This window comes from Coturnix japonica, chromosome 1, assembly GCF_001577835.2.
Source record: "Coturnix japonica isolate 7356 chromosome 1, Coturnix japonica 2.1, whole genome shotgun sequence".
Classification (NCBI taxonomy): Eukaryota; Metazoa; Chordata; class Aves; order Galliformes; family Phasianidae; genus Coturnix; species Coturnix japonica.
The window spans coordinates 94,412,884-94,436,189 of NC_029516.1; the positions used below are offsets into that span (position 1 = coordinate 94,412,884).

Sequence of the window (23,306 nt, forward strand, 5' to 3'; positions counted from 1 at the left end):
CCAGGCGCGGCGCCGCCGAGGAGCCTCTTCCCTCCCCCGCGGCGGCGACCCGCGGCCGGGACCCCCTCTCGCGGCGGGGGGGCGGCCGCGCTGCGGCCTCGGCACCGGGCAGGGCTGCTCCGCCCCCCCGCTGCCCTCTCCCGCACCATGAGGGGAGGGGACGCGGGGCAGCAGCCGAGCCGGCGGCAGGTAGAGCGCGGGCGGCTGCTGCCCCTCCTCTCCTGCGCCATCCTCGCGTGCTGCGCCGAGGTGGCGGCGCTCCGGGACTTCTCAGGTACGGGGCGGCACGGAGCGCGTGGAGGGAGGGGGGACGGACGGAGTGCGCCCAAGGGAGCGCAGTGCACGATTCGCATGTCCCGCCGAGGAGGGGACGACAGGGTTAAGGGGAGCCCGAGGGGTCTTCGCCTGTTGGCCGCCGTCGGTTTCCAGCACCGCGCGCTGGGAAAGCGGCGTGCGGATCGAACGGGACCCGATTCCGAGTGCGTGGAAGTTCTTGGAAAGGTTCCCACTTTCTCCCGTAGGCTTGGAGGCGCGCCCTGCGGGCACAGCAGCTCTCTTTGGGAGACAGCCCTTGGTGCTGCTGACGGGAGTGGCTCGGAAAGGAGTAGGGTCCTCCATCACCGTGTCAAATAAGGCGCCCGTGCCAACTGGGAGGGTGTCCTCGGTCCAGCAGAGAGAGGAAACGATCTCTGTTCTGTCTGCGACTGCAGCACGCTCCTGTGGTCTCCTTGTATTCCGAGGCATCTCGCTGCTGTTACGAAGTTATTTTTACAGGAACAGTCTTTTTCCTCTCTGCGTTTCGCAGTAAGCACAGCCTATTCCTGGCAGCTGCGAGCTTAAGGAACTGCCCCTAAGGCAAAAGGCAGAGCTTACCCTTAATGATCGAAGCAGAACTTCCCAAAGCCAGTCAACTGCGCTAGAACTAAGTTAGTATATGATTAATAACACAAATGTGGTATTACTCAGATTAATATAACTCATATTGATGCGGTTCAAAAGGCCAGTGGGGGTTCTGCAGGAACCAGATGCATTTTCTCAGCAGCAGGACCAGAGATTTTGTTATCGTGTCAAACTTCTTAAATCTGAACATTTCTAAGGAAGCAACCACCAAATGTTCTTTAAAAAGAGAGAAACAAAACAGAACTCTATGCTAGGATTAACTACATTTCTCCTATTAGATTCCTTCACAAATAAAAGGCTTTTCCATAGGTGCTTGCTGGTTGTTTGCTCTGCTTGTTTTGCTGCTGGGTTTTAGATGTTAGCTTTGGAGTTGCATGTAGTTCTTCACAAGGAAACAGAAGTTCAGATTTTCCCTTCCAAACAACCACTGAGTTATAAAATATCCCTCAAGTTTATCTAGGAAAGTTCCCCTTACAAAAGTCCATTCACATTTGAAATGAAGTTATTCAGATAAGGTTATCCAAGATACATTTCAGCTGTATTCAGTATTTCATTGTGCACTTTCTAAATAAGCAGAGAGACCAAAGATAATTCTCCAAGTTGACCCAGAAATCAGCATTAAAATTGTCGTGTGGACAATTCAGTAAATAAATAAAATGAAGCAAAGATTAGATTCCAGAGTTGTTGCCAATCCGGACTGGGGGCGTTTCCAGGCCTGACAAAAATTCCAGACTCATTTTACTTTTAATAGAGACACAATCCAGAAAAGACAGAAATGTTACTTTATCCCTTTAAAATGAAGGCATCCGGAACACACCGGGAAGTTTTTAGCTACTTCAAAGGTAGGGAAATGCTTGACAGGTGCTGCAGGCCAGGAGCTGTCAGATGTAAGACAACACCCTGTAATGCCATCCTGAGCCTGCTTTATACCTGTTGCACGGTTACAACAAGCTCTGTAACAGCAGCTTCAAGCTGAGCTTCCAGAACTTCTGGATTTCCTTATTTGCTCTCTCCCTCGGTAGGAACAGTGACTTGATTTTCACAAGCTCTGCTAGATGCGTGTGGAAACAAATCTGCTCTGTTTAAAGGGCCAGTGCCCTACAGCTGCCAGATGCTGGTTGCTCCTTGGGGATTATCCTGTAGGTGACAGGAGGGGAGCTGGGTATCCCTGCTTTGCAGCCATCCTGTGCTTTCACCAATCTGCAACCAGGCAGGTCCAACTCTCTCCCTTCTGAGGGTAAAGCTTTCAGGTGTCATGAAGATCATGTCATAGCAGAAGGAACTGAGTTCAGGAGCATGAATGCATTCTGCACGTTCTGATCTCAAACTGGAATTTTAGGAGTGCACTGAGAACAGGAGGGAAAGGTGCTTAAACTTTTCTTCTTCTTCACAGATTTCAGCCTTTTATACTCAAATCATCAGGTGCATACTTTCTTGGGTCATTGCCTTTTTCCGCTCTGTGTGTTTCCAGCATCAGATCTCTACCTCAGCAGCCCGAACTCTGTTTCTTTCTTTTCTTTCTCTCTCTCTTTCTCCTCATTCTCTCTCTCAGACATCTGTGAGTAGAATCTCTTCGTTTGGCTATTGCAAGTCAGTTGTCATTGTGGCCTTGTTATCACACTTGCTCTCCTAGCGTATATAGCTGCAGATTCTTGTTCTTGTATTTATTAGTCTAGCTTTTAACTGTGGAAGTGTTTTGTTTTGTTTGCTTGGAGACATTTGTTCACTGTGCACTAATGTTCTATGAATCGGTATGTGAATTGGTATTTTCTGGACAGAAGAATATTCTGAAACAAGAATCTGGCAGCTTGGTTCTAAATCAGCTGCGTGTGAAGGACTCAGTAAGCAAAATTAATGGCTCCTTAGTAACAGGAGATATCTGAGGTAAAGTCATGTTGATAAGCAGGATACTTAAAGATCAATGTAGTCTATTCTCCTCCAGCAGTTTGGCAGGAACAAAGAACATATTTATTGGTTGTATTGGTTATTGAAATCCGAGGTTTGCCCTCAAGTCTGCAGTCTTCTGGAATGATTCCTTTCTTCAAGTGAAATCCAAACATGTATGCCTAAGTTTGAAAATGAAAGCTGAAGGTTAGGGGAGGGAGAGGGGAGAGAGAGAGAGAGAATCCACAGTTTTTTTCCTTAGATCTTTGTGCATATTGGTTTGAGGTAGAGAATTTTCTTCCTCTTACATCTGCTTTTCAAAAGGCATCTAAAAGCTTGTTTCACCAGCATTTTTAATCGTGCCCACAGTTTTGTTTCTACTTGGCAAAGCTCTGTCCTCATGTTGTTTTTCTCAGGGCTCACTTGCAACTTTCACATTTCAGACTGGACTTCAGTCCAGGAGACTGAAGGCTGCTGTGAATTTCACTAATTCTCCCATCTCAGGGAGCCAAAAGCCCAAGTGATCTGGGCTCCCAGCAGACTCTCAGCAGTGAAAAAGGACACTTTTTTCAACAAATGATGGCTACATGACAGCCATTTCCCCACCGCTCCTCTGTGCTCCTGGACTGGTTCTCAAAACAGGCTAAATAAAGAGCTGACAAGACCAGCATGCTTGCATACTGCATTTAATATACAATTCATCCTGGTTATATAGAAAGCCCAGCTACCTGCTACCACTGATATTGTGCTGGTAGACATCCCTAGGCTGGTGCAGTGGGGTGGTGGCAGTTGAGGAGCACATACCCTTCTGAACAGCAGGAGTCACTGCTTCCTTGTCTCAACCCCCTGCCCTCTAGGTTGGCTACGGAAAAAGCACTGGGCTCTTCCCTTGGCTCTCTGCCCTAGCTCAGATTCTTCTCCCACCTTTTCCTGCCCTGTGGCAAAAGTGAACTCTTCTAAGAACAAACTCCCCACCAGCACAAGAAAATATGAAAAAGAGGGATGAGTATTTAACTTCATTTCTTTCTCCTCTTCCTCCTCTATGAGCTTCATTGAGCTTAGGCCTTCTGCTTCAACGGGCTTCCATTGCTCAATTCATCACTCAATTGTCCTTTCTTTACCTTAGTCCCAGCCAGGTTTTCTGGGTAGCTTTCAAGAAATGTGTCTGTAACCCAAGATCAGAAATGAAGCAACGGTGTGATTGCATAACTGGGCTGAAGAAAGACTTTGTGGATGTGAACAGAGAAAGTGGCCTTTTTTGTAGGTAGAACCTTTTAACCTTTGTGCACTGGTGACAACTTTTCTTTTGTCTTCCAGAAGGTTCAGACAGAACTAGGCATTACTTTAACTCCATAGACTTGATCTTCTGGCCTAATAATAGAGAACAAATGGATCTAATGAAAAAGCAAACCAGTTCACCCAAGAAACATAATCTCATCTTGTGGCTTGTCTGCATTAAAAGTTTCCATTAAGTTCTGTGGCATTTTCTGATTCCCAGATTCCCCCAGGCAAAAGGAAAGCATACAAATACTTTGAGCAAATGCTTTGTTTGTAATAATGTGGCAGGATCAATCAAGACCAACCACAATGATGCAGAAAGGGGTTTTTATTTTGTTGGCTTTGCATTCGACAGATAAAATCCTGTATTAATTTTCTGGAGTCAGTTTTGTTGATTCACTGTGGCAAGTGGAGCTTGTCCTTCCACCAACATACTTAATGAGGTGCTAAAAGGAGTGATGTCAGTGATGCATCCTCTTGATATTGGCTTGTAAATGTCAAATGCAAGTTTTGGTTGCTTTGCTTGAAGAGGAACATTTCATTTTAGAAACATGTTTCATTTCAGTAATATGGGAGTTAAACCTCAAGTCTGGTTTAAAGTTTCTCAAAGTGGAGTGGGCTTGGATTTGGAAATCAATTCTGTGAATCAGAGGTGTGTGTCAGAAGTGAGAACCAAGGTTTTGCTCCAGGCTGATCTCTGTAGTTCTACTTGATTTCCTGAGGGAATGTAACTTGAGAAATCCAATTTTATACATGGATTTTGCCTAGTCCTTTTTTTGTTGTTAAATCCACTGATTTTAATAAACGTTGTTGAGGCTTTGGCCCTATTAAATTCCTACTTATTTTTGTAGATTAAGCAGCTCTACTAGCTTCCTGGAGGGAGGATGTTGCTCCAATAGTTCTCTGTGAGTGAGTTAAAGCTTAGTTTGATAGTCTCCACATCCCCACCACCACTGCCAAGAGACACTGGGAAATTTAGACGTGAAATACAAAGCTATAAGAAACCTGACTTCCTAAGTGCCGCTATATGGAGATCAATGCCTTTGAGTTTGTCTTTCAGATTACACAGCTTTGGGGCAGGAACTCTCTTCATTCATCACTATGCAGTTAGGTTGGTACCTAGCACATCCTATTATTTTTATTCAAAATAAATAGCAGGGGTTAGCTCCTCCTGCCTTCCTATTCTGTCTAATACAGATACCCTTCTCAATTAGACAGAACTTCCAGTCAGTCTCAGCTTCATTAGGGAAAATGATTACAGACCAATTCCAAATAAATATTCTTAATCTGATGGAAGTGTCTCCAGACAGAGAAGGCACTGTCTGACCAGTCACCAGTTATCAAAAGTCTGTCAAACTTCCAACTATAATCTACAATTAAAATTAAAATATTTTGGTACGTAACCAAACATGAACAAAATAGCATCCTAAAGAGAGCTGAAGAGCAGAAGGTGTGGTTGTGCCCTATTTGTTCAGCATTGGTGAGTCATTTCATCTGAATTTCTATGCATTTTAAGAGTTTGTTTCAAAGGTCTATTGTGTGGTTGCTGGCAACCAATTAAATACCAGTGCTGTTTGGGTCTTAATTTAGAATTCATTTAAAAACATCACTCATAATGTAATACTTGACTAAGTCTGTGGAGGTCACTGGAAGGATTATCAACAATTTCAATAGACTTTGGGGTCTCAACCCCCAAATATCTGCTTATTTTTTCTCATTGTGTATATTCTTGAATGGGAAGACAAGCATTCATTATTTCAGAGTCATTTTACAGTTTTGGACTTTTCATTTCTTCAGGATAAAACTGAGCTGGGGAAGAGGAAACGTAAAGAAAGTAATTGAGCTTTGAGAATAGAGGGCTGTGGGGTTTTGCTTTTCCGGCTTGGACTGCTCAACTATAAGCTTTCCTAACACTGCAGATAACAGCTGTCAGAGGATGGATTTAGTGAGTCAATAAGGAAATTCCCTGATCTTTAATTTATCTTATTCCTTGTCATTTGATTTTTCAAGTGTCAAATATAAAGGAGAGAACATTAAATTCAGTGTTTGACTCAAGGTTCTCTTTGCAAAATAAAACCTGTATTTTGCTTCCTGAGGGGCTGGTAATGAATAGAGCTCCCACCCACTCACCCTTTCGCAAGATTGCATGGGAATTTAAGCCCATAAATCCAAGTTTTCAAGTAAATATTTCCTCTAGACTCCGGGGTCCTCCTACTCGCAGTCTTTGGGAAGATCGTACCTTTGCTGTCTCTGGGGCATGGTGATTCATTCATTCTGTCTCCAAGATGAAATTGCCACCTGCTGAGCCTTTCTCTTGTTACTTCTTGTTAATAGCTCTAGAGGAAACTACTCTGTCTCCTGTCAGAAGAAGTTTGTTTTGGTACGAGCAGAAAGGAACTTCACAGTCTTTCTTAGAAATATTTTATCTCTTGTCAGCATCGTAAGTCACAGGACAAATATTTGCCTTTTCGGCTTCATGAATAGCTGGGATAAGAATAACTGACTATAGCACAGTCTTACAGCTCCTAATCATCAGGCTTTTGTACCACACATACTGCTTACTAAGGAACTGCTGGAAACTGTTACCTGAGTCTACCAAGTGTTGTATGCTACTCTTCCTAACAATTTGCAGTAGAGTCATTGGGGCATGTATGTACACTGGGAGAGAGAGAGGGAAGGAGAGAAAGGAAAGAAAAAGAGGAAGTATGAGAAAAGAAGTGTGCAGGGATTTCTAGTTTCCTTAGAGAGCCATTAGTGTCAAAGGAAAATAAGCATCACTCCGGTGACAGTGCAAGGGAACATGAAACCATCAATTTGAATGAAAGAGAATAGCTGTGGGAGGACATGACAGAGAGAGTGGTCTTCTGGCCTGACAGTGCAAGATTCATGGGTTTCCCCACTCTGCAAACATTTCTTACGCATAGCTTCAAGCCTGTATTGTGTGGCCTGGGTACAATGAGTTGATGTGTGCGGTAGCTATAGAAGCAGTCCCATTTGGCATAACCAGAAAGTTGCAGGTGGTCTATTCCTCCTTTGTGATACTTCGTTTTTGTTTTTGTTTGTTTGTTTTCTATCAAGAAGCTCATGGTTTGTTTTGTGTGCATGTGCCTTTACTCACTGAACAAACCTTGTTCACGTATTTGGGTTTGAATGAGATCTTAGGTTGAATTATCTTCTTATTACCTGAGTCCCTTCTCTGGCTCAAGTGGAACAAAGCCATTGCTTAATTTGATCCTCAGACTTAGCAGACAGGAGGGAGTTATGATCAATAAGATGATTATGTCCATAGGTTCTGATAATGAGGGGAAAATCACACAAAACAATTTCCTTCAAAAAGTACACGAGTTGCTAAAGCAGTTCACAGGAAACCTGAATTCTTCACCACTAATACCTGCTTTGATTGCCATACTTTCCCAAAAGCGTTCTCATTTTTAATGAAAGTGCTTTCTTACCGAAGGCTTAATCCTCCATCTGTCATGAAGTCCAATGAAAACAGGTTGCCCCATTAGCAGCGGGCTGGTTAGCTCTCCAGTATGTGTGTGCTATGTCTTCAGCAGCCAGTTTACTTTTAGCGTGAGTAAGGAATTGACTTGAAAGTGAGAGCTCTTATTTTGCCTTGTCAACTCAGGGCAATTTCAGTTTTCAAAGAATTAAGCTGTTATGCTCATTTTAGAATGGTAGGTAGAATAATCAGTGCTTCTGCCCAAGGATATTTCTCGCTTATGAAAGACGGTAATACCACATCTTTCTAGAAAGACAGGCAATATGCTTACAAGGCACTTGGTGGATGAAAAGGAGTGCAGCAATAGGGCAAATAGCTCTGAGCAGCATCAACTCTGAAGACCAACAGAGAATGTGGCAGAGGAGAGGGAGAGGAAACTTGGGGGTTTGTTTTTCTTCAGTACTTCCTTCACTAACCGATGGAGAAAATACTGCTGGATGAGGACTGCAGCTAGTTCATAAATACCAATAAATGTCACATTGATGCCCCTGATGGTATTTGTAGTAGAGTTTATCAATGATTCTGTTATCACTGCATGAAATCTTTTCCTTGAAACTCGTCAGTCTTGCTTGTGTATTTTTAATGCCTGTTGGCACAATTCTTCAGAAAGCTGCGGGAGACTATTTAGATGTACTGAAATGATTAGCCTTCCGGGACTCCCACAACAATGTGAGTGCTATTTTGATCTATTTTGATCTAAAATGGATTTGTGTATCTTTACAACATGCTAGCAAATCGCTGTGCTAATTGAGCTCAATAGGACTATGCACAGTAACCAATATTCCTTAATCTGCGTATTCTGATTCTGAGAATCCTTGTAGGCTGCAAACTACTCAGCTTCAGGCTGTAAAAATATGACAGAGCTACCGTCTTGCCAAAAAGACATTGCATCAGTCAACGCTGAGATTGCATTTAATATGTGCTAGGCAATAGACTCACAGCTCAGAATGCTGTTCTCCTTGATGTTTCATGTGGTGAGATGCATGCCAGGCAGTATATACACATCTCTATAGCCTAATGCTGACAGCTGAAAAGGGGCCTTAAGGCATTGTGCCTGTGACCCCCACCATGAGGAATGAATGCAGCGTATCTGAGTGTCCTTCACTGTCTCTTGCCACACATTGGAGGTGGAAAATCTCTTCCAGCTGCTCCCTTCCAGGATTTTTGGCAGTTCTATTTTTATTTTTTTTTTAAATGAGACATAAGTTCCCAATTTTTCAATTGCCTGAAATGCCGGGAAGAAGAAAAGTTTATTTGTAGATTTTCTTAACTTCATGTTTGTGGCAATTATTGTTATCCAAAGCAATAGTACCAGGAGCAAGCATCGAGTATGAAACTACATTAAGAGCTCTGCTTTACACAAAGAAGTGCCTATTTACAATGTTAACTCTCACAAGCCAGTTATTTTAGCCTGTCATAGTCATTACTGTCCTCCTTTGCAAGAAGAACTGATCCATAGGGCTTAAATTTTTGTTTAGCAGCTTAGTCTCAGTGTTCTGTGTGTTTTTCTGGTGCTGTGTTATTTTTTGTTGGAGTTCTTTGTCAACACAGTTGATGCTGTGACTAATTTGGCTAATTCTGGAAGAAAGGATTACGCTTGGGTTTTGCATTGGTATTTTGTAAGAAGTTACAATGAATGAGTAGTCTGGGTTAGGCAGACAGTTGGGTGGGATGGTACCTTCTGGCCTTCAAATCAATGGGATGTATGATTCAGGCCTAACTTCTGAGCCAGTCTGTAATGTCTTTGAGATGATTTTGCATGCGGAGCACTCCATACAATGCTCATGAATGTGCCTTGGATAAATGGGAAAGCGACTAGTGGGGCTTTCACACAGCGGCATACAGATGCTATTAGGACACTGCAGTATTGCCAAGTTTTTCTCATTTAGCAAAATCTCACGACAGTTGACATTTTCTCAAAAGTATCATATTGTTTTAAAGAAGTTGTGTTTATTATTTTGGAAGGAAAAAAAAAGAAAAAATAAATGAGAACAAAACCAACCAACTGACCAACCAAACAAAAAGGTTTTCTCAGAATCTACAAGTAACAGACTTTGATTAATTAAACACAAAATGGGGGATTCTGAGCAACAAAACGTGCCCCCAAGTGCCTGCAGCCCAGACAATGTGTTGGGCCGGTGCCTGAAAGTGACACAGTCCTGCAGTCTGGTTTGTATGGTGACACAACCCTGCTGCCTATTTTGGATGACCTGATTTAACTGCGCCAGCAGAGAGAAATGCAGAAAAGGAAGCGTGCTTCAGAAGGAGTGACAGAGCCATTCAACTGTTACAATGCCCTCTCTCCCGATAATCAGAGCTGCTATTAATTGTAGAGATAAGAACATATTTTTTGCCTGACCTTACATTGTCATTCAGCAGAATGTGTTGCCTTGAGGGCAGTGCATTTCTGTCCAATTTCTGGTAAACAATATAGGAATGCTCATGGTCTGGAGAAGATGAATCATAGTATCATTAAGGTTAGAAGGACCTCTAGGACCACCAAGTCCAACCATCATCCCATCCCCATCATGTCTACTGCCCACATCCCTCAGTGCCACATCCACACGGCTCTTGAACACCTCCAGGGATGGTGACTGCACCACCTCCCTGGGCAGCCTGTGCCACTGCAGCACTGCTCTTGATGAGAAGAAATTGTTCCTAATATATGGCCTGAAAGTTGTGCACCACAGTGGCTTTGAGGCCACACTGCCCAGAAACTGGAAACTGCTGCCTTCTGTGTAGGCAGCAGCTTCTAAGAAAGCACTGTGTCTTGTCCAGTCCAGCCTTCCAGGTGAGCACAGGGAAGGCAGAGCCCTGGGACACGGAGAAGGGCCAGCATCAGGAGTGGAAAAAAGCTTGAGACTTGCAGGGAGAAAGCAACAGGAGACTGTGACTGGGGTCAAAGCCCTGCCCAGTGTGGGCTGCCCACTCTATACCGCTCTTGAAAAAGGGCTAACCTCTTGACCTGCGGCTACGTAGTTTGTGTGTATAGTAATAAAAAAAGAGAGAGATTTGCATGGTCTGCCATGCGAGACAAGTGGTTCAGATAGTATTACGTCACCGCTTCTCTTATCGCAGGTTAGCAGCCAATTTCCATTGCTATATTTATCCTTTATTGTGTGCAAATAATATCCTTCATTGTGTGACTGTCACTTTAAAGGCCACTTGGAAGGCCAGGGAGCATGATGTCTTATTTTCACCAGTCCAACTAACACTAATTTTACAAGCGAGCCATATTGCTTGTTCAGAATGAGAGCAGGATTTTTTTTAAAAGGTTTTTTTTTTAATATATTTTTTTTAAGAATTGAATAGTTGCAGTTGTTGAAGAAAGGTGCTTAGATACTGGATTAGGAATTTGCAAGATCAAAGTAGCAGTTAAGATGCCAGGGAACTCATCCAAATCACAACATAGCTGATATTCTTTAGGGAATACTGGGCTGTTTTGTATACGGTACTCTTGGCTCCCCGTAACTTAAAACCTGAAGAATCGAAATGATTACAAATATCGGGCGAAATCTTTCAAGGTGTTGAGTGCCCACTACTCACATTGGGCTGAATGCTCTTTTACACTGTGGCCCTTTATGCTACAGAGGCAATGCGAAAGGCCCTTGGCGGCAGCAAATGCCACAGGAGGCCCCTTTGCGGTATCAGACCGTAGCGAAGTAGCTTGGGTGCAGCCGGGCATTGGGCCCATTTTCTTGGCGGTACTCAGCACCTCTCAGGAGCAGGCTGACACGGGAGCGGTTCTGGCAGGAAAGCTCAACTATTTGTGATCTCAATTACACAGGAAAATATAGGGGATGGATTGATTCTGCTTTCTTTCTTTACTTTTTAACCTGTGAGAAGCCACAGGGCTGGTCTCCTTGAGGTCTAGGCTGTAAATACAGGTCACGGAATGTTCTCCATCCTGATGGCAATGCCAGCACTCTGAGGCCAGCGAGGTGCAGAGCTCACCTGCTTCTTTGCTGCAGTAGCAGGTGCATCCAGTGACTCCTATCCTCTCTAGGGCTATAGAGGGGGCATGGCAAAGGCAATAGTGGAGCAGGCCTCATTCTTTAAACTTAACAACTGATAGGGGGGCTGAAATTTCATCCAGCTGCAGCAGGTGGTAAAAACACCAGAGGACTGGAATATCTTTTTCTCGTCATTTCATTGTTTACTTGGAATACTTGGATTTCTATTTCAGAGCATCTATTATTATTATTATTATTATTATTATTATTATTATTATTATTTTCTTTTTAAATATATCTTAAAAGGACAGGAAATTTGAAGATTCAATAGCATGAACAAACTTATTTCCTCCAGAAAACTGATTTTATTTTTACATCATTCAAAATAATAGTGGTTCTCTTTCTGATTCAGCCACAAAAAAAGAAATAAAGAAAATAGACATAGTTTTTCTCCATTGTACTCAATAGTAATAATATTACCATCATCACAGTGGGATAAGCAGGATTTCTGAGGAGATAATGCTTGTTTTGCCTTTGATTCAACCAACCACATGTTTGGAAAAGAGATAAAGATGGGAAAAATACAATTAAAATGATGTTTATGTAATCATGGTCACAATCTTAAAATTCCTGCAAACCTTTCTCATAACAAATCAGAAACTCTTAGCACTTTCTCATTACTTAATAGATTGGGTCTGGGGGAATTTTGTTTGCTGTTTTGTTTTATTGGGTTGTTTGGCTTTGGTTTTTTGCCCTAAATGTGGATGAACTTGGTGCTATATGTTCCATATATTGAGAAGTTGGGTATTAAGTCTAATTTCCATGTGTTTATTGCTGAGGAGTGGGAAAGATAATGCTTCTCATGGAGACTGGTATTTTGTGTCCTTTCTCTCCCTTGTCCCTCACCTCTTCCTTCCTATTGCCCACAGATATTCTCTGTGTACAGACAGGCTTCAGTCGAGTTCATTATGTATATTTATATATACGTGCTTATCAAAATTTCATAAGTATAGGTGCGGAAAGTCTTTGAATTGAGTTACCACAGTAGTTTCACATCACAATGGCTAATTTATAATGGTCAAAGGTAGCAGCCTGTGTGTTTCCATGGAGGTTTTCTGCTCAAGAACAGAGAGAAGGGCACCAGGACATGAATTTTATAAATACTTGTGGTGATAAGAGAAATCTTGGCTTACAAAGCCCACACGATGAAATACAAATCGGGAGAACAGCTTTCATTAGCTTTTTCATTAGTTGCTCATGGGATTGCTTATTAGAAGATGCAAACAGATGGTACAGCTGCATGCAGGCCCTACCTCTCCTTTTCCTGGTAATACTGATACTCTCTAGTAAATACAAAATTCTGCATATAGTGCTTCTGGGTTTCTGTCCAGCAACTTCCATGTCCAGCATTTGTGAAGCACCTTTCCTCTCAGTTGTCCTACCACCTGGCTCGTTGGCCCACATGGAGTCACCTTCCTTGTCACCTGTGTTTAACACAATTGCTAGGAAGCCTCAAGGTGCAGAATTCTGGCTTAAGCCAAGTTATAGCAGCCGTGACCAAGGAAGGCTTGAGCCCCTTTTGTTGTCTGTGAAGTGACATCTCCAATTGCTGTGCCACTGCTGGGGTACCGATGCAGCACTGAGGCAACACCACAGCGACCTGCTGTTCTCCAGACATGGGTGTTACTGGCATGTAAGGACTGACCCAAGCAGTGTGTTGTGGCAGCGGGCCATATGTTTAACCTTGACTACAATGCCCTTTTCCAGAGACTGATTGTGGTTTTCATATTATTTAACAAGCTTGTCATTTCCTGTACTAGTTGTAACACAGCTGAATATTTTTTAGGTTACCTAACCAAACTTCTTCAAAATCACACTGCTTATGCCTGCGATGGGGAACGTTTGAGTCTGCACTGTCCTCGGCATTCGACAATAAGTATTCAGTCAGCATTTTATGGGCAAGACTACCAAATGTGTGGCACACAACAGCCTGAAGCCAGAATGACAGAACCCACAAACTGTGTGGCACCCACCTCCTTGCAGGTATTGCATCTTGTAAAGGTTCACCATGCACAGCATGCCTGTAGATGTCCATGCAGTGAGCTATGCTGTATAAAATCTGCAAGTGTTCACCATGTTGAATGAAACGTCGCCGTGTTTTTGTCAGTTTGTCACAAATAGTATTGCACCTGAAAGGATTCATCTGGCCAGCAAGAAATTACCATAGGGCTGTGAAAGCTGTGTAGATTTCCTTCCATTTTGACAAGCCTTACTTTTAAAACCACATTCTCAGTGTTCTCTAAAATAACCAGTTCCCTTCTAATCATCTGTCATGGCTCAGTAGACCAGCCTTAATTTATTACATGGGCGTTCTTTATCCCCAGCAGAGGATGCTAAGTTTTAACACAGTTGGGTTAGAAATCCACCAAATTGGATGGCATCTTGGCAGGAGTTTGGCTTGTTCCATGCTGTTGTCATTTAAAGGCTCTGTGGCACCTCAGCATGAGGTTCTAAGCACTCACACGGCTATCTACATTTCAAAAAAGATGTAATTTGTATCAAGAATATTCTATATTTTGTTTCCCAAGCCCACTTCAATATAATTCAGAATGACTTATGTTTTATAAATGATTGCTTTCTGCCATGTTATAACAAGGCTTAGAAGCCCTGGCTTACACTGCTGTTAAGACGTTGTGCTACACCATAGCGGAAATAGCAGTGTTAAACCTAATTCAGTAAATCACTGGAAGAATGTGTAGTCAGTGGAATCTAAGCATGTTCTGTCAGTGAAGCTGTTGTAAGTGCTTCACAGAAGCTTTGATGAAGCTTGCAATGTTTGTGCTTATAGTCAACATGCCACTCTTTGACAACAGGGAACATCTGTTTCTACCACTAGTGAGCTGAAGGGTTTTATGGAGTTGTTTGGCAGTAACATCTTCTCTCCAGAAACATTATTAGGCCCATGGTTTATAAGTGTGGCTTGCCGATGCTGTACTGCAACTGCTAAAGACATTCCAGCCTTGACCTGTGGGCCATGTGAAAGTACAGCTCTCCACTAGAAAGAGTAGGCCAGATGCATCCTTGATGTCATTTTACTGATTACTGTGAGGCGACACCAATCATTATTTTGGGTTTGTGATGTTGAGCATCTTCACGAGGTCTCCTTTTACAGCCTTTTTTTCCCTTGTATATAATAAACACAGCGTGGGACAACTGTTATATAAACCGCCATCATTGTTTGGGCACTGTCACTGATCAAAGACATGAAATCACTTTGACAGGGCCACAAATGTGAGACATACAAATGCTCTGCATCTCAGGGAGTTCCTGTTCTGTCAAGGAGAAGAGGAATATCCTGTAAGCTGATTTCTTAGAGAAAAAGCACCAGTGATCTCATCCCTCCTCCCTTTCCCTTTGGAACTACAGCTGCAGTCTGCATAAACAGGCGTGATGCTACCCTGCAACCCTGAGGATGCATAACAGGCATTTTATGTGGTGTCCTCCTATTAAAAGGATTACTGCAAAATTTGATCTGTTCTGAGATATTAATAACCCCAGGCTGTCTTGTTATGATTATCACTGTTTGCTTTCATAGTTGCATGTTTTTGTGCAGCAGCTTGATAGAAAATGTGACTGCTCTTTGCCTTAAGCAAGAGAAAATACAAACAGATGCATAGGAGATGATTCAGCTTGGGTGCAAGAAAATGACTCAGTAGGGGACAGCCATCTTCATTTACTGAAGTCATAACTCTATTTCACTGTCCAGCTCCAGAACACTCCTAATTAAGGAGGAGCTGTTCGTGTAACTTGCAACTCTTTAAAAGAATAGCTGAGTGATAAGATTAAATCTGCTGGGCTTTTCCTTCCCTTTTAAACTCTTCAGAGTGCACTTAATGCTGAAGAAGCATTGGATGCAAATTGTCTTCTTCTACCCAGGGAAACAAAAAGACAAGGATGTTATGGGATCACTGCAATATGCTGCCAATGTGTATCATTTCTGTTTGGAAAGGATGGCTTCCAGGGATGGCAGGAGAGGTTCAGCCACTGCCAGTTCTCTGAGCCTGGAAGCAGGAATGCAGCTTGTGCTAATCTCAGTGGTGAATTTGTGATTTGGCCTCTTGGTATGACTCAGAGCCCTTCTAATGAGAAACAGGGCAAAAAAAAATCCTATAAATTTTATGAAATGTTACTGTTACTCCTACTTAGAGCCGAGTGACATAAAGACAGTGCCCTGCCTTCCTTAGTGCGCTGTTCTTTTATATGTCAAGAATCAGGGGGAGACCAATCAGAGAATTAAAGAACGTCTTGAGTTGGAAGGAACATTAAACATTATCTAGTTCCAGCCTCCCTAGTATGGGAAATAGTATGTAGAAAGCTTTATGTTGTGACTGGGTTAAAGCTGGTCTTAGAGTCATCTTGGACAGCAGCTTCACGTTTTCTTTCACCATCATTGCTACAGGTCTGAAAGCACTGATAATCAGGAATATTACTGAAAGTACGAGGAATGCATGGTCCTTTAACTGAGCCTAGAGAAGGTCCACATGACTCTGTGTGTAGCAGTGGTGACCTTCCTGTTGTCATCTTTCAGTTGCCACTCTCAAGGAAAAAGTACAGTAAGAACTACGGTTTATTGCTATGCCAACGGATCTAACGTAAATTTGACCTTAAAATGACATTAACAAATAAAAAAATAAAATAAAATAAAATAAAAAGAAGAAAAAGAAAAAAACAAGTTAAGGATAGACTTACATGTGTTCTTGGCTCTGTTCATATTCCCAAGCATCATTAGGCTGTGATGGCATGCAACAGGGTCTTGCTGACTGGCTGGGGTCAGAGAGAAGAGTAACTAGCAACAGTGAATGGACAGCATCCTCAATTGCCACCGGTGTTGCTACTATGAATGTGTTACTATAAACTTGGCCGTGGCTCAAAGGCCATAGGAGATATGGCCTAAATCCAGGGATACGGATGTATTACATGTTTATAGCCAGAAAGCTGTGAAGGAATAGTTTGTCTCCTGTATAGAACAAAGTACAGCTAAGTGTTGTCATTGCAGTATAGCTTCATACCTTGTTTTCAAGACTATCCCTTTTGCCTGTTGTTCTAGAAAGTACTGGATGAATGCCAAAACCTGAGATCCTGCCAACTTCTTGTCAATAGTCGGGTTTTTGGACCTGATCTATGTCCAGGGACCACTAAATTCCTCCTTGTCTCCTTTAAATGCAAACCTAGTAAGTAAACCACGAGAGAAAAATGTGCTTTTGTCTGTTTTATTTTTTTTTGCTTTGGTTAGAATGCCACTGCACAAAGCTGTACATAAATCCATGTTGAGTTTTGAGACTCTCAGATTAATAACGAGTTGCTTTTTTTCCTACCCTGCCTTGGCTCTCTGCTGTGCTTACAACTTCACTGTGCTTGCTGCCAATTTAGTGACCAATGTAGTTTGTCAGAACCAGATGTCGAACGTCAGACTCTAAAGGAAGAATGTTTTGGGAATTATTTTTAAAGCGATGACAGTGATAATGTCTTATTAGAAATACAGAGCTGAACAGCAAAAACAGATGTTTGGATCCAAATGATGAAGAAGATATCGTAGGAAGAAGTATGCAAAAATGCTTAAGAAGTAGGACCAAAGTTTTCAAAGATCCTCTGTTACGAGCTACCGTTTATAGACTGATGACAGGAGGACACACGTGCGTGGCTGAATTTGTTATACAATTACATGTATCCTAAGCAGGTAACTGACATTGGCATGGAAAAGGGGCAAACATGAGAAAAGCATCAGAAAAGTTAACAGTGATGAGGTTTAATTGATTGTTTTCTTTTCTTTCAATTGTTTTTCTTGTTGCTATAATGTATGAGAACAAGCCAAGTTTGCCCAAGGGCTCAGCTTTTTCTGTCAGCTAATTTCCAGTGTGGCTGAAGTGCATCCCAAAGAAAATACTTGAGGAATGATTTATGCGTAGGTTCGCCAGCCAACACAGGATACCTTCCCGCAGCTAAAGGAGGAAGCACGAAAGAGATTTTCTTTAATCACGACATCAGGATAGGCTTCATTGGTGGAATAGGAATAGGTGTGGCACAGCAAACTGTGTACAAAGTATGCAGCAGAGAACTGAAGAGCAAAGATGGAAAGGAATAGACGGTTCTCACCTTTGGCAAAGCACTGACAAAAGAACTGCTGGAGAGATTTACTGGGCCAATTATTTAAGACTATGTCTAGAACGTATCATTTCTGTGATCTGTTTTATTACCTTACAGTTTCTATTTTATTCATATGCTATGATGACTACATTACTAGGAGTAAATTCAATTAAATATCACAGCTGTGACTGTTTTCATTAGAAATCTCTTTCTACTAATGAAAAGTGGATCCTTTTTTTAATTTTTAGTGATTATTTTAGTATTTTAAATATTTTTCCTGCTGGAAGGAACTTACTTTACATAATACTGACTGTGGCACGAATATTACAAAAGCTGGTCAAAAGTGTATTTAGCTTTCAGAATAGAAGAGAGTCCAGTTCCAGTGCAAATTACATTATTTCATCAACAGGAAATTTATATTTGTAGATGAGATACCAATATTGTTAGACTTGGCTGGGAAAGCATCCCTATTCAGGAAACCGCTCGGGAATAATTTTAAGCATATGTTGCAAACTTCTTGCCTTCGAGTGAGTACTGAAGTGATTACCTGAATTCCTTAGTTTTTAATCTCCTCGGAAACGTTGCCCTCCCCTCTGTATCTCTTCAGAGATGTCTGTTGTACACCAACCCTTGCTGTGTCGCATGACACCCAGGGCTCTGCCCCGCAGCCCCTCCAGCACAGCCTCATAGAGGCAGAGCCCAACATCAGGCTGCAAGCCCTGGGGTCAGAGCCGCCATTTTGTGGGCACAGACCCCATGCCAGTACAGTATGGCATCTGGGAGGGACTTTAAAAAGCAACAGAAAGAAAATTAACCCTTTATATACATACATATATATATATATATTCTAAACGGAGCAGTGTTTCCTTTATTGAATAGATAGGAGTTTTTCTCTCTGGATCCCCTAGCACTTACCCCCGCACTCTGCTCCCTCAGTAACAATAAGATTTCCCTTTGCTCCTGCTTGGCTCAGGAGCCTCCTTTCCTGTTTTCACATTTTTGAAAGACAAAAAAATGGAGCAGAATGAACTCTTCTCCCTGGCTCAACTACATGAAGAGATGGTTTGGCGCCATAGCCAGGCTGGGGAGACCTGAGCAGTGGTAGACCACAGGCGGATGAGTGCTCAGGCTGCATCTGACCAGATGGCAGAACCCAGGCTAGGTTCGTGCCTGGCTGGGATCAGCCACACTGCCCCAAAGGTCACCCTTCTTAGCGTGGGGAGCAATGCCAGCCAGCCTGTGCCCCCTGAGAGAGAGCAGGCGGTGTTTTTCTCAGGCTCCTGATCCACACTGCTTTGTCAGCTAAACTTTCAAAGGAGCCTTGCCGGGTGGTCACACCCAGGGAATCCCACTGACTGGTGAAGCAATGCTAATGCAACTCAGAGCACCGCCTGGCTTGGGGCTTGTGGCCCATCCTCCATTCTTCGGCACTCGCTCAGTGCCGCGTGCTGTGCCACCAGCGATGCCAGCCGCCTCCGTGATTGATGAGGCCCCGGCGTTTGGAATGGGGCACAGAATGCAACATTGTCCTGGGGAGGTACAAAAGGAAAGGATGAGGTTTGTCCTCCCAAACAGTAGTGGAAAGCAGGCCAGAAAAGCAGGCAGGATTGGGGGTGGAAATTCCAGTGGGAGAGAAGATTGGCAAAAGTTAGTATTTCAATTCATTTTTAAAAAGAGCTGGAGGCTTCAGACAGTCATAAGGGAACAATTTAGTTGGAGGAAATGTTCTACTTTACTATTGGCTTTGTCTGTGGTTGCAATTGTTCCACATATCACTCAAAACACAGCTTGCAGAAAAGCTGTTCTCTGTCATGCTGCTATTTGCTATTAACAGTCCAGCTGAGAAACTTGCCTCATGCTACTGTACTGTTTTTTGCTTCTATTTCAGCTGAATACAAAACCAAATCAGCCTGTGAAAACCAGGAACTGAAACTCCACTGTCAGGAGTCCAAGTTCCTTATCATCTACTCTGCCACCTACGGCAGTTGGGCACACGAGGACAACATCTGCTCGGCCAAGGCAGAACATGTCCCTCAGTTTGGTAAGTTAGTATGCTCTCAATAGACCTTCTCCATGTGGGTGCACAGGAAAGGCGGGCACAGGTGGGGAGAAAAGGTCAGTCATGAGAGCAGTGGCATTTTGGAAGTGTTTGTGGTTGTAGCATGAGAGATTATTTCCGAAACTCAAACAAACTGCCAAGCACAAGGGAGACATGAGTAAGAAGTGTAAGCAAAGTAATAGCCCTTGATGTAGTTAATAATTTTTGCTATGATTACCATCAAATGTTCTTTCTATTGGCTCTCTTGAACTTATGTGACTGTATTCAACATCAGCTGCTGGCCTCTCATCTTCTTCCAATGTCTGAGAAAGACCAGGCAACATGAGTGTCATGGCAATTTGTCTTTCTGATGCCTTTTGCGCTGTTCTCTCCTTGCCTTAAGTACAGATGGTCAGGATGAGGTCCACAGGTCAGGACCCACTGCTTTGAATACAGCTGTATTCAAACTTCAAGACTGTGGTAATGTGTTAGTAAATCAGATCCATCTGGGGCTTCCCTCTGTCAGGATCCCAGAGAGCAGGAAATGATCTGTGTGTGTGGCACCTAGTTGTCACCCCCATAGCAGGATGGCTGCATGCAGTCTGACTTGTAGGGCTGCTCACCAGCCTTAATTGTGGTAGAAGCTGTTGGCACTGGACAGAAAAGTGCAGGGATCATAGATATCAGAATAGAGCACTGTGTTAGTGTTAGAAATGTTCCCTGTCACTGCTGATTTACTACAGGTGCATCTCAAGGGATGTGAGTATTAATGTTGCACTTTTAATATATCTAGCCAATATAGTAGTGTTGCTATAGTATTAGCAGCTTGGTCACAGACTGTGAGCACCATCAAACTCACACTGTTCCCCTTCAAAAAGGGAGAAGAACCCAAAATATCATCAGTAGTTTACAGTCAATATCAATTAACAATCACTAACTTCAAAGTCCCAACCTAATTTTTATCATTAGGTACCTAATGATATACTTCATGTGTTTGTGAGGATGCTTGTATGAGTAATGCATTCGATGCCAGACACCAAAAGCACGGGCATATGTTTTTGTGCTGTTGAGAAGGCCAGTGCAGGATCTGCATGCTGCCTACCTCCCTTCACACTACACAGGGAAGGACTTAGATGGCTGACACCAGTTCTGTGCAAAGCCCGAACTTTTACTCACTTCTGAGAAACTGCTGCAAGTGAAATCTATAAGAAGCATCTCTGAACAGCAATAGAGATCAATAACTACTCTTAAAAGCCATTTGTCTGCAAGCCAATATTTCTATTTAGTTTTATAAGTATTAAAAATGTATCGGCTGAAAAATGTATTCTGTTCTTTTGCAAGAATCTATTTAAAACTGCCAGGTCTGTATTTCACACTGGCTATTTCAACACAAACCTTAGCTGTGTGTATTTGTTCTACAAAGGAAATATTTTGTTGGTTTTCTGAAGGACCCATATGTTCTCTGTGATTATGGCCTTAGAGTAGGACTCCAAGCAGAGCAGAGAGAGCTCAGTTGGTCGAGAAAGGCCGTCATACTTGCTTACTTCTTATATTTCATTCCCCTCTGGAAATTGCATACTTTCCTATAGTGTCCTGTAGTGCTTACTTTCCACAGATCATAATACTGCAAATTCTTCTTTCTGGATAAAGTTTCCCAGTGTAAACAGATAAGGAATTTGCAAGAAAACAAAATGTGTGCTGTGACCGCCTGCATAAAAACACTTCTTGGCTATTGCTCTTCTTGTGTTCAACCTAAAACTGGTAATAGGAGAGAACGTAAAACCTGAGGCAAACTCAAGGTAGAGACGTGGCAGGTAGACCCTGATATAGGTTTCCCATTAGTTAATGAAGTAGTTGGCCTCTTCCTGCATGTTGCCCGTAACACCCTGCAGTGAGTACAGTTTTCCAAAGCACTTTCCAAAGTGCTTATGAGTATGCATTCAGTTATCCCAAGGGACTTAGCACTTAAGAACCAAATTGACTCCAGTTCTGTCCACCTGGAACTTAAATCTTACTTATGTGATTATTCAAGCACATACAGATGTCAGTGCATGCATAGTTAAGACTACTTAAGTGCCGGTATACTTTGTCTCTGAGAAAGCAGTGGTAGTTTGAATGTCAACATCATTTCAGTGATTTGAGGCAATTTAGAAAGTGTAGTGCAGCCATTCTTTATTTCAGAATCAGAGCCCCTATAGATGTTTGCACCAAAAGATAAATATGCTCCAGCTCAAACTCATGTTTGTACATCTTGGCCTAAAGACAGTAGTCAAGTCGTACCATTTCTTTCACTCTCTATAACTCCTGAAGGGAGGTTGTAGTGAGCTGGGGGTCAGCCTCTTCTCTCGTGTCATTAGTGATAGGACCAGAGGGAATGGTTTCAAGCTACAGCAGGGGAGATTCAGGCTGGACATTAGGAGGTATTACTTCTCAGAAAGGGTGGTCAGGCACTGGAATGTACTGCCCAGGGAGACGGTGAAGTCACCAACCATGGGGGTGTTCAAGGAAAGGCTGGATGTTGTGTTGGGGGACATGGTTTAGAGGGAGCTATTGGTAATAGGTGAATGGTTGGACTGGATGATCTTTTAGGTCTTTTCCAACCTTGGTCATTCTATGATTCTATGACTGCATCACAGGAAAGCTGTGTGACATTTTTTTAGTACTATGCAAATAAGAAGTTTCTGATGACATGACAAGGCTCTGTTGAGAGAGACTCAGCAAAGTAGGAGCCTGTAAGCATTTGGTTCCTCTGTAATGTCTTCTACATTTGTACTAACATGTACATGAGGAAAGACAAAATTTATTGGCCAAATGAAGTCAGAGTTGTGCCAAACCAGGTTACAATAGAGAGTATGAGGAAGATTCAGATCAACAAACACTTCTCAAATCATAGATTAGTCTTGTTAATACATGAAAGTACTTGAAAGAAGGCTTGGTAGTAGGTAGCCTCTTGCTGCAGCTTGCAAGCCAGAACAGTAAAATGTGCTTACCAGAAGTGTTACCTGGATGTACATTGTCTGGTCAGAAGTGTGTTTCTTTAAGCACTAATGACAAGCAGAACCCAGAATTGCCTACCTGCATTAGGAAAAGGTTGGGTCCTTCCTGGCACAGCCCTCATTTTAACTTCTTTCCATTTTGAGGAGGTTGAAGGAGTGTGTGTGTGTGTGACAAATTCAGGCACTCGCATGCCATAGCTTTCACCATGGCATAATGTACCCTGGGGCTTGATTTTGTCTAATCCCCTCTTGGAATTGAAATAATATTCAGGCAGGAAAAAGGGGTATTAGCAGGAAACAAAGTCTTCCAGAATCCTGTAGATGCCTTCTAGCTAGCAAGGTATTAAGTTATATAAGGGTATTTTGTGATGTCATAGTTCCTTTTATTTGTTACATACATAAATTTTATTTATTTATTTATTGGTATCAATTTTGTGGACAATTTATCTGCATCTCTTCTAGCTGAAAGTTGCTGAAGACAACATGACTGGCTCCTTTCTAGACTGCAAGTACCATCAGCTCTAGGCCTGGGTATACTCTGCTACTCCTATTCCTCACCTGCATAGTTTATATTGCTAGCTAATTAGAAGTTGATTTCAGACACAAATCCT

At 42.5% G+C, this 23,306-nt stretch overlaps 1 protein-coding gene across 2 annotated transcripts in view; it reads left to right on the forward strand.

Annotated features, from left to right (window-relative positions):
* EVA1C (eva-1 homolog C) overlaps positions 1 to 23,306 on the forward strand; it is a 32,918-nt gene continuing 9,612 nt past the window's right edge. Inside the window, exons 1-4 of one of the 2 annotated variants that reach the window (XM_015881339.2) lie at positions 1 to 274; positions 13,364 to 13,560; positions 16,625 to 16,748; positions 19,550 to 19,702. In XM_015881339.2, coding sequence (XP_015736825.1) covers positions 148 to 274; positions 13,364 to 13,560; positions 16,625 to 16,748; positions 19,550 to 19,702 — 601 coding nt within the window. In that variant the 5' untranslated portion in view covers positions 1 to 147. The remainder of the gene's footprint in view (positions 275 to 13,363; positions 13,561 to 16,624; positions 16,749 to 19,549; positions 19,703 to 23,306) is intronic. The other variant, XM_015881330.1, reaches the window with a different exon arrangement.